General features: G+C 33.2%; 1 protein-coding gene across 4 annotated transcripts; it reads left to right on the plus strand.

Moving 5' to 3' along the window:
* Window positions 1-1,246: 1,246 nt before the first annotated feature.
* Window positions 1,247-7,082, plus strand: LOC108333852 (boron transporter 1). 4 transcript variants are annotated; one of them, XM_017569515.2, is made up of 12 exons: window positions 1,247-2,395; window positions 2,947-3,029; window positions 3,120-3,312; window positions 3,404-3,542; window positions 3,677-3,848; window positions 4,069-4,235; window positions 4,366-4,539; window positions 4,670-4,765; window positions 5,138-5,275; window positions 5,355-5,677; window positions 6,011-6,281; window positions 6,592-7,082. In XM_017569515.2, exons 1-12 carry the CDS (start codon window positions 2,292-2,294, stop codon window positions 6,748-6,750), a joined length of 2,019 nt encoding a protein of 672 aa, XP_017425004.1. In that variant the 5' UTR covers window positions 1,247-2,291; the 3' UTR covers window positions 6,751-7,082. The 4 variants fall into 4 exon arrangements, with proteins under 4 accessions (XP_017425004.1, XP_017425087.1, XP_017424843.1 ...); XM_017569598.2 differs by having other exon boundaries at window positions 5,358-5,677; XM_017569354.2 differs by having other exon boundaries at window positions 2,947-3,312.
* The last annotated feature ends 4,727 nt before the right edge of the window (window positions 7,083-11,809 follow it).

Here is an 11,809-nt window from a genome sequence, read left to right on the forward strand (position 1 = left end):
AAAGAATTTCAAATTTTTTAAATAAATGAATCACTCTTTTAAATTGTCTGTACAAATACAACATTAAAGTAATTTCACATAGATTTTGAACTCTAAATTTGTGTAAGACAATATAAATAATTTTCTCTATTTATCAATAAATAATTATATAAAGTCTGACTTTTATGAAAAATAAACACATTTATTATACATCACAATTTATAATTACGTGACAAATATAATTTTTTTTTACAGTATCAATAACTTTAAATTAATTTTTTTTTCAATCCCTGCAATTGAATAATAATAATAATAATAATAAGTAATTAACTTCTTGAAAGCATAAAAAAGACCCCAGCCAATGAAATCAGTAAATTTTGATTAGAGAATAATACTTGAGCTACAGTTTTTTCATAAGCTGAGTAGTATATCTTTTCTAGAAACTAATGCTTTCCAAAGTAAAAAATATTTATATATGATAAAATTAACTCATTTTTAGAGTTTATTCTTTTCATGAATCAGACTTAAGTTAATATCTTAGAAAGAATGATACACCCTTTCACAAAAGAAGAAAAAAAAGAAAAAGAATTTGTTTCATTAAAGATAATTATTATGTTTGAAATAAAATGAAGTGAAATATTAAACTTACATTTTTAATAAAATATTGAATCTTAGATTCGACCACCCATTGATAAAGTACGAAATACCTAACGGGTTGCATTTTTTTAGCTGCTGATATAAAATAAAAAAATAAAAAAATATTCCTTAAACACAAGAGTCAATGTGTGTTCGAGCAAGTAGTGGTTACTGACTGGGAATTGGTTTAAAAGTTACGAATATTTTAATCGAATTTAAAAAAAAATGTGTTTGGCAGGAGTTCTACACACTATAATGCGATGTGCGTTTCACAGATACGTATCTATTCGGATTTGGGCTTTCCTTTTCAAAACACTGCTTTCGTACGGATTACCTAATTTTGGTGCCAATAACGTCTCAGTATCTCATCTATCTATGCATATGCATATTTAATTCTGTAATTTCAATTTTAGAACATAGAAACATTACTAATTCAATATAACACTGATTTCTTACAGTCTTAGCATTAACTTGATTTGAATCTATACAAATAACTTAAAATATCTGCTTCATGTGTGTGTCCGTGTTTGCGTCACACTTCCATTTACGGTTTTTATTCCTGTTACTGTTCCTTCCACTGCAATTTTCATTCACGAATCACAACTATATATGCATGACCTGGCTTCACACACATTCTCACATGTCACACAAAAATCTTCCAACTTCACTGAGCGATTTTCTGCTTCCTTGTTTCTCAGAAACTGTTACTTCTTTGCTAAACTGCTTCAGTTACAGCCATAGCGTGCAATCTTCATTAGTACCCTCACTTTAATGTAACTGCTGCAATCTTCTTTCTGTGAAAAGAAAAAAGTAATTTTATGATGTGATAAGCGTTCGATTTCTCTTTCATTTAATGTCCAATTTGTCACAAGTCTTTTAAACAATTATTTCCCATCATGGTTTCAGTCATGGAATCTCGTTAATCTTGCCAGACAAACCCATCTGGCTCTAGCTTTTCATTTTCGACAACTCTGTTTGTCTTCTGTCATGTCCATTCTCTCAGCCGTTTCTGAGCTGTAACCAGTGCAGCTTGCAATGATGGGGTTCCGTTAATTTCTTTGGATTGTTCTCCAAGGCTGTACACCTTTTCAGAACTCAATTTCAGTTTGAATGTGACTGACGTGAACTTCTGTTTAACGTTCACGTTTGCTTTCGCAGAATGACGATTACGTGGAAGGCTCGTGTGGTAAGATAGTGAAAGAGATTTTGGTTCTTTAACTCATCGTGGTTGAACTTTCTCTTCATATTCAGCTTATGGAGAATGTTCACTTTTCTGTTACTTTCCAATTCAACTTGGATATGCTACCCGATTGTTTTTTATTCATTTACTAATTTAACTCATTCTTTGCTCACTCATAGCAATATACCAAAAACATTTTCATTGTCATTGCAAATGAGAATTCGTCATCTGAATTCGTTTATTCGTTTTCCGGCCTGGTGTGCTGCTACAAGCTACAGATGAACATCCATTATTTTCTTGCTTTCCTATTTAGGAAGATTTAGATATGTAGGTTTTGCATCTCCCTGCTCAAAGTTTGGTTATAGACATTTCTTCTAAGCAACTTTAATCACCATTTGCCTCTAGAGTCCCTTGAAGTGACTCACTATCTTCCACTCAAATCTTCTGCTTCGTTTCCTGCAAATTAAAACTCATCTCTTCACATTCCAATACCTTCATGGAAGAAACATTTGTTCCGTTACGTGGGATAAAGAATGACCTCAAAGGAAGACTTGTGTGCTACAAACAAGATTGGACTAGTGGATTCCAAACAGGCATCAGGTTCGTGGTATAAACTTTTAGATTCTGATATTCCAATCTAATTACGGATAAAATTTTTCCATAAATAATGGTAGGAGAAGAAGATAATAGGAAGGAAAAATGAAATAAACTGTTTTTTTTAAATTAAAATTAGTTTACTTGTAAATTAGTTTTAAATTATGAGTTTTTTTTGTTTTTGTTATTTACCTTCCTACTTTCTTTTTCTGTGTCCAATTATGCAGAAATTATTTAACATGCCTAACTGTAGCTGCATCAAGTTTGAAACCAAAATCACCCATTTCAAAATAAATAAATAAATAATACATAGCTAATGCAAATGGAATACCTAATTTTTGAGAATATAAGTATGAATTCAATTGGATAAAAGTGAAAAGTGAAATATCATGGGTAAAGATTTATTAAACCATTTTCTTAAGATTTTAGATAAAAAATGGTATCAAAGATTTTGTATTTCCCCAATAAACCTATATTCAACACTTATTTCACATTTAGCCTCATGAAACTTACAAGAAGATTTGTTAAACTTTTAATTTTGATGTTGTTTGATATAGGATCCTTGCCCCAACTACATATATATTTTTCGCTTCAGCAATTCCAGTGATCTCTTTCGGGGAGCAACTGGAAAGAAACACAGGTACAACTAAAACTTTTCTGGTTCAGTGTCCTTTCTGGAATTTTGGTGACCCTTTTCCTAAAAAAGTGCTTCATTGGTTATATTCTATAGATGGAACTCTAACTGCAGTGCAGACCCTTGCATCAACAGCACTCTGTGGCATTATCCATTCAATCTTAGGAGGGCAGCCCCTCCTCATACTTGGTGTAGCGGAGCCAACAGTTCTTATGTATACATTTTTGTATGACTTTGCAAAGGATAGAAAAGATTTGGGACACAAACTATTCCTTCCTTGGACTGGATGGTATCTCTTGATTTCCTAGAGTGGTGAATTATTTATTGAAAGGAAATCACTGTTAATTTGAAGAAAAAATTCTCCACCTTTTGATTTTTAGGGTGTGTGTTTGGACTGCTGCGTTGCTCTTCTTGCTGGCCATTGTTGGTGCATGCTCCATAATCAACAGATTCACGCGCCTTGCAGGTGAACTATTTGGTCTGCTGATTGCAATGCTCTTCATGCAGCAGGCGATAAGGGTGAGTACACATACACCAACCATGAACAATTTTTGTTAAGTAACATGAAAATTTGATATTGGGATCCTTTATTTACAATTACCAAAATTAAAACTACTGTTTTGTAATAAAATCAGTAATCTCCTTCTTAAAAGGGACTCGTGGAAGAGTTCGGTGTGCCCCAGTCCCAGGGAGAAGGTACCAATCAGATTGCACTCCAATCTTCTTGGCTGTTTGGAAATGGAATGTTTGCTTTGGTTTTGTCATTTGGCCTTCTGTTTACTGCACTAAAAAGCCGTAAGGCTAGATCCTGGCGATACGGAGCAGGTAGTGGTTATGCTTCTGAATCCTGATGCAACGATTCTGTAGGGAATTTCATGCATTGCAAGATATACTATAACTTTGATTGTGACATACTAATATTCTGTTCTCAGGGCTATCTCATCGTCTATTTCTATACTTTACACTGATTCAAAATTTCCTTAATGCTTTCTGCTGATTAGTTTTGGCTACAAGTTACTTTCTGATAAATAACCTTGTGTTATAGGTTGGTTGCGGGGATTTGTGGCTGATTATGGAGTCCCACTAATGATTCTGGTGTGGACTGCTGTGTCTTATATGCCAACCAATAAGGTTCCAAGGGGAATCCCTAGGCGACTTTTCAGTCCAAATCCATGGTCTCCCGGTGCATACACAAATTGGACAGTAATTAAGGTCTTTGATTATTTAATGTGGATAATATTCTAACAGTAAATGATAGACAATGTCCCTTTTGGGAAAGATGAATTCTTTATTTTTCCCTTGAAATGTGTAGTTCTTTGCTCATTTTTTCTTTTACTAGCAGGAAATGTTGAATGTGCCTCTCATCTATATTATTGGAGCATTTATACCCGCGACTATGATTGCCGTGCTTTATTACTTTGATCACAGTGTTGCTTCACAACTTGCCCAGCAAAAGGAGTTCAATCTAAGAAAACCCTCATCATATCATTATGACCTTCTCCTCTTGGGTTTCTTGGTATGTTATTTCTCTGACATGCTTCTGAAATTCATTTGCAGTATTAATGAATGGTAAATGATGGCTTTTTGTGTAGACAGACATATAGCAAATATTTTCATTTTGAAATCTTATTTAAGTTGTTTGCCAGACCATTTTGTGTGGGCTTATTGGAATCCCTCCGGCCAACGGTGTGATTCCTCAATCTCCTATGCATACTAAAAGCTTAGCTACTCTAAAACATCAGGTAATATAATTTTCTTACCTTCGATAATTATACAACTCAATTGTTAATCTTAAATAATCTTTTTTTCCTGCAAACTTCTTCATTTATTTTGGTGGACAAATAGTTTTTTCAGGCAGAATCACCACAATCTAACCATTTCATTACCTCATATTTTTAGTAACTGTCTTGGATACTATCTAATGCATGTTTCTAGTGAAAACTGCATCAGTTTCATTCTGAAACTAAAACTGTTACCCTTTCATTACCTCCTCTTGTAGTATTTTGTCTGTCATTTTTCACTAATTTTTCTGTGTACTGACAAACTTGTATAGTCCATGTTGCTAACTTATACTTGTTTATGGCAACCATTGTTACTTGTTTTGTTTGGAACAGCTGTTGCGTAAAAAAATTGTATCTGCCGCACGGAAAAGCATACAGAAAAATATGAACCTGAATCAGCTATACCAAAGTATGCAAGAAGCATATGATCAAATGCAGACTCCGTTAGCCCACCAAATACCACCTGCCTTGGTATATATAATCCTATCATTTCCTAACGATTTTAAATTTGTGATCTTTCTCACCTTTGCCCAATATTCTGTTATTCAAGCAGGGGCTAAAGGAGATGAAGGAATCCACCATCCAACTGGCTCAAAGTCATGGATACACTGACACCCCTGTTGATGAGGTTGTATTCGATGTGGATAAGGATGTTGATGACCTTTTACCTGTTGAAGTAAAAGAACAGCGCCTCAGCAATCTACTGCAGGCATTAATGGTTGCACTTTGTGTTGCTGCTATGCCTCTTTTGAAGAAAATACCAACTTCAGTGCTTTGGGGTTACTTTGCTTTCATGGCAATTGAAAGCTTGCCCGGAAATCAGTTTTGGGAGAGAATATTATATCTTTTCACTGCTCCAAGTCGACGATACAAGTACACATCTATGCTCAGTCAATTTTATCTTTTTCATGGTCCCAGGATTCATGGATATAAATAGTGTCAAAAATTTCATCCAGCATCAACTTCCTACTTCAAATTTAGTCCATAAGAAGCCTAAATTCTTTGATTTTCCAGAATTTCACGACCAGTTTATTCATTTATTTGTTTTTTGCTCAATTATTAAAAAGTTATTGATCTTTTGGGAGTGCTTAATCGTGGACTCCTACAACATATATCCATACTAAAATTAACATGTCCATAGCATTATCATTAATTATATTTTATAATGTTGAAGATGATGATTCCATTTTCTTTTCTCTTTACTAGAGTGCTGGAGGAACACCATGCGGCCTTTATTGAGACCGTGCCTTTCAAAGCGGTGGCCATGTTTACATTATTCCAGACAGCTTACTTGCTTCTCTGCTTTGGTCTAACATGGATACCAATTGCCGGGGTCCTTTTCCCAATGTTAATCATGCTTCTTATCCCAGTACGTCAATATTTCCTTCCCAAGTTTTTTAAAGGAGCCCATCTTCAAGAATTGGATGCTGCAGCATATGAGGAAGCATCTGTTGTCAGTTTCAACTTGTCATTCGAAGTATGTAGTTTCAACCCTCATCAAATTAGCATAAGTCTTTCTTGAGCTAGTTTCATTGATAATTGAGGATGAATAATACATGCTCAATTCAATCCTAATAAATTATAATTAGGTTTATAAAAGGATTGATTTTCTTTTCCAAACATGATTTTTCTGATTAGAAAATGGCTTTCTCTGGACTTCTGATGGGTGGAATACAAACTCAGCTTGCTTAGATAGACCACAAAATATTCATACTGCATAACATTATATTACATATATGAATCTGTCGAAGATCTTGTTCATAGATTGATGCTTATATACCTCACAGGATTCAGATAGTCAGACAGCAACAGTCAATATTAATAGTGAGGAAATTCTTGATGAAATTATCACAAGGAGTCGTGGGGAGATCGTAAATCAGAAATCGAAGAATTCAACTCCAACATCATGTGGACATACTATTCCTGCTTATGCAAATAGCTCATAGGATTCATTGCCCTCGAGTAAATCAATTGAGAGGGGAAAGCCGCCAAGGATCAATCAAGATCATGAAGGAGATCATTTCAAGAGAAGTACTAATTCACAGCCACTGTTTCTTGGACAAGATTTCAGAGGTTCCACCTTCAAAGCTAGTAGGGTTTCCTTAAGTCCGTTGAAAATAGTTTTAAGTAGTGCACTATAGGTCATGAGCTTGATTGATGTAATACAAGTTATCTTATAGATGTTTATCTTTGACTCTTCTTCCTTTCAATCTTTAACCATATTGACTTCATTATACCTTTATACAGAATGATCAGGGGCATTTCGAGTTGATGGATAGATGGTGTTGAATCTGATTTTAAGTTTGCTTACGTGTAGTGTATATGGAAACTGCAAAGGAAAAACGAAAAAGAAAAACGAGGGGATTTTGAAACAAAGATATGATGAATATTTATTTTACTCCTTGCTGCTAAATAAAGCATCGTATGAATGTATGGCTAGTTCGCAGTGTATCATAGACCTTGCCTTCAACCTTCTTCGTTGCGAAATTTACTGCATATGTTCTGTGATATATGTAAACGGTTTAATCATAAATTTGGTCGTACTTGACACCATTTTTTGTTTACTATAGTTATGAGGGAGTTAAGTGTATTTTTCATGTAGGGACCAAAATGAAAAATAGTCATGTGCGGGTGTACCAGAATGTACGGAGAGAAAAAAAATGAGGTGTGATTCTTTCGAACGTAGGGCCTAATATGAAAAACAATTTCAACTAGAGACTAAAAAAAAGGTGTCAAGTGTATAGATCAACTTATAATTAAATCTTTGTAAGACTATAAAGCCAAATGCAGACAACATTTGATAGTGCGCTTCAAACAGTTTGCTTTTTTCTGTTTACCACTGGTGAGAAACAGGTTCATGTATTGGTGCATAGTTTCAAACACTCATTAAATCAATTCTTTCATCGTAGTTGCTTTAAAAAGAAATACAGTGATTTTGATTTCTATATGATATGTATACTAAAGAATTGAAGAAGTGCTGATTTCAACAAATAGTGGGAATGAAAGCATGCGCAGTACTATGATATGTCACACGTGGTTTTATCTAGAGTTTGGCTTTTCTTGGTTGGAAACTTGTGCAGACAGCATTAGTTTGAAATTGTAATGAAAGTGAACCTCTGGTCCTACATTCGTCACCCAACTCTCATCCTCAAATTTAGCGCTTCTCTTCGTCAGCATCAGGCAGTCCCTTCAAAGCTGTAGACAGACTTGCACCTGTTTCTGCTTTCCGGTAATGGCTGGAGAAGTTAATATATGCGCCTACATGATGGACTACAAATGGTTAGAGATATCAGTAAATAATCATGGATAACTATAATTGCACTTGTGCTATGGCCACATGAGGTTCATGAAAATGGTAAGTTCATTAGTGGTTAAAATCTAGTAAGTAATTATTGAATATTTGAGGGACGAGACAAATATAAGTAATTATTTAATATCTCAAATAGATTTGAGATAAAACAAATTTACATAAATAAATGATGCAAATTTTATTTTATAAAATTAATTTTATAAATATTTCTTATTATAAAGTCATAAAAATATTATTATTTGTTAAATTTATCTTATCACTTGTACCAATTACATCTTTTTAAAGATGATTGATTAGAAAAACGTGACCTGAAATTAATTTATAAACTTTATTTTAAAATTCACTTTTTAAAATAATATTTAAATCATTTAAAATCATATTTTAACAAAATTTGTATTTTAACTACTATTAAATTATTAATTAATATTTAATTTTATATTCAAATAGATTTCACATCAACTAAAAATAAAATAAAATTATAATAAAATTAAGTTAAATTTAAAATTCATATACTAATTTCCACTAAGTGTAATTGTCAGCGAGTATATTCATAGATCAACTTTATGATACAGATTAATGCCTACCATGCCTGAAGTCCTTTTACTTTTGTTGCCTCATGTGAAATTTGAACATCTTTCAGTGTATGTAAGGTGATAAGAGTATCATGTTTACGGTATTAACCAATTTCCATGGTAGAGATATATTTTTCAATTTAAGAGAAATGGTAACCTAACTACGACTTACATATGGAATCATGAGTATACGGTCCTATTCTTTAATGTGGTCTGACAGTGAATTCTGATCATTGTGATTGTCTACTTAGTAAAAGATGTGATGTGATTTCATGGAGATATTTAAAAAAGATTGTTTCCTGGAAGGAGATGAGAGATGGTGGCGCTCTTGATCCATGATATGGAACATATAGCTTAGTGGAAATCAAACTCTCGTTGCACTATCTTTGATACGCACTACTATCACTATTATCCAACATACTCAAACTCTGTTCTACCAAGTTGTAATCTTATCATTGCTTACAACAAACACACCAAGGATGCAAACAGAACACGTGTGATCACTTTCTTATTATAAAGTACACGTTTTAAGCTGTATTCTATACGGCTTTGTTAATTTAAATAGATTTGGGAAAGAGTGATTGAAGATATTTGAAAGAATTTGAAAATAAAATTGTGTTATTTATTTGAGTGGATTTGAAAATAAATAAGAGTAAATTTGGAAGTAAAGTAAAGTTGGTGAGAATTAGTGTAGGATTTAATTAATGTGACAGATTAAAAAATAATAAACAAATTTACTTTCAAATCTCCTTAATGTGACAGATTAAAAAACAACAAACAAATTTACTTTGAAATCTCCTTAATCAGTGTCTTTTAAATTCATTTAAGTAAATAAATAAAAGTCAATTTTTTTAAAAAGACAAGAAATAAAAGTATTAGAATTGAAGTATAAATATAAAACCTAAATTAAATAAAAATTACAAAATTAAGTCAATTTATAAATTTATTATTTTCTTTGGGATTGAAATTAATATCATATTTTTTACATATATTAACTCATGATCCACTAATATTAATTTTTTTAAAGAAAGACAATCTCGATAAAAGCAAAAATGTTGACCAAAGACTAAGAAGGAAATAGAGATCCTAAAATGCCAAATTAAGATATTCTATGTATAAAAGTTCTGCATAGACCATATTCTATATAAGTGAGTCATATAAGTAGGTTTAATTTAACAAATCACATAACACATCCTATTCTCATTTATTTCACTAATTTTTCCTAACATTGATTTTGGTAGAGTCCTTGGGAGTGACTTGATTGGAATTTGGTTCATGAAAGACAAGAGATATGAAATCAACCTTAAATATTTCTTTTCATGACCATCCATTTAAATTATATTATATAATCTATCTAGTCAAAATCATTTTTTGATAAATTTGAAGAGATTTAAAAGTGAATTGATATTGTTTTTATGAATATCTCTTAAAACAAATACAACCTTAGTCTATTTCAAGAGTATGATATTTGTTAATTATTAAAGAGATATGAATTGTCACGAGAATTCATGGTTTATAATTATTCATAGATTTGATTTTAATATTAGTTGAGTATATATATATATATATATATATATAAAACTTATATTAATATATAATATATGATATATTTATTTGGCATAGAAAAATAAACTTAAAGTTTATATAATTTTAATTATATTATTAGGTTTAGTTATATAATATAACTAAAATAATTAAAATATAGTATTAAAAAATGTCACGTCCCATTTATTACTGTGATGATTCACCTCTCTGCTCCCATAAATGCACCGTGCCACGCGTCCAGCACATTAAATATCCACCACCGAGCCATGCATGCGCGCCACTTGTCAAATTGGAAACTTCTGAAGTCAGTGGTGGGGTGCAGGTGTCGACGAGAGGGACGCTCGTCCGTCTGACGGTGGGATTTGAACAAAACTGAATTCTGGAAAATCTTCCACTCTCTCTCTCACGCGCACCTTCTCCCCTTCCAAACTCAGAATCTCCATTTCTCCTCCTTCTCTCTTGAACCCTTCCTCTTCTCTCTTCTGCAACTTACCACCTTTATCTCCGTTCACGTTTCAGCACCGTAGGAACGTTCTCTGCACCGCGAGCTTCATTTCAAACCGAACAACTTCCAGTTCTGGTAAGTTTCACTGGACGCTCGTTTCTGGAGTTCCTGTAACTGTATTCAGCTGCATGCAACGGTGTAGGCTAAGCCCTTCGTTTTCTTTTGGTTAGTTTAGTTGGAGAGCTTAAGAGGAACGAGTAGAGAGCTTCTTTTAGACGAGTCAAGACCCACTCTTTAGGACGTTCGCTACTGAATCCGGGTAAGGGAAGCTTATTGCGATTTAATTTATACTGTGTGTTGTATGCATGTTCGATATGGATTGTATGCATGAGATGTATGTTGATGTATTAGTTATGAACGATCGCTGTTACAATGAATGAATATGGTATGCATTGGTTGATTCGTATGCTGATGGTTGCTTGGTATGAATGATTAATGAGAATCTTATAAAGTATGTAATTTGATATTTTGATATGATGTATAAAGTATGAACTGATGTATGATAATATGAATTCTGTAATGTATGAGATTTATGGTGGAGATAAATTATAAGATATGAATCGTATGAAAAATATGAAGTTGTGGTAGATGAAAAATCTGGAAAATATAATGGTCCTTACTTTGATAATGCACGCTCGTCATCGAACGGTCTTCTACCGTTCGGTTTTCCCTGAAAATGATTTAGAGTAGGAATTCTTTCATTGGAAAGGATTCGGCTTAAGAACGAGCGTCCTCTTGTGAAAGTCTAGGTTTGAGCGTTCGGCTCATCCTAGTGGTGTCCAACGATTTTAAATAATTAAACTCAGATCGTACCACTCGGTCTTATACCGAGCGTTCGTTCTAATTAGTGCTCGGTCATCTATTGAGCGTTCGTACTAAGTGGCGCTCGGTCTCAGATCGAACGCTCGTTCTTTCCGTAAATTGTAACGAGCGATAATAACGTTCGTCCTGAATTTAAATAGCGTTCGTCCAAACAGTAAATTTATATCCGCTACCGCGTTCGGTCATTGACTGGCGGGTAGTACCTTTTTATAAATTCGTATCCGTTTAATATCTAAAAGTCTTATGATGTC

Source organism: Vigna angularis, chromosome 1, assembly GCF_016808095.1.
Source record: "Vigna angularis cultivar LongXiaoDou No.4 chromosome 1, ASM1680809v1, whole genome shotgun sequence".
Taxonomy (NCBI): Eukaryota; Viridiplantae; Streptophyta; class Magnoliopsida; order Fabales; family Fabaceae; genus Vigna; species Vigna angularis.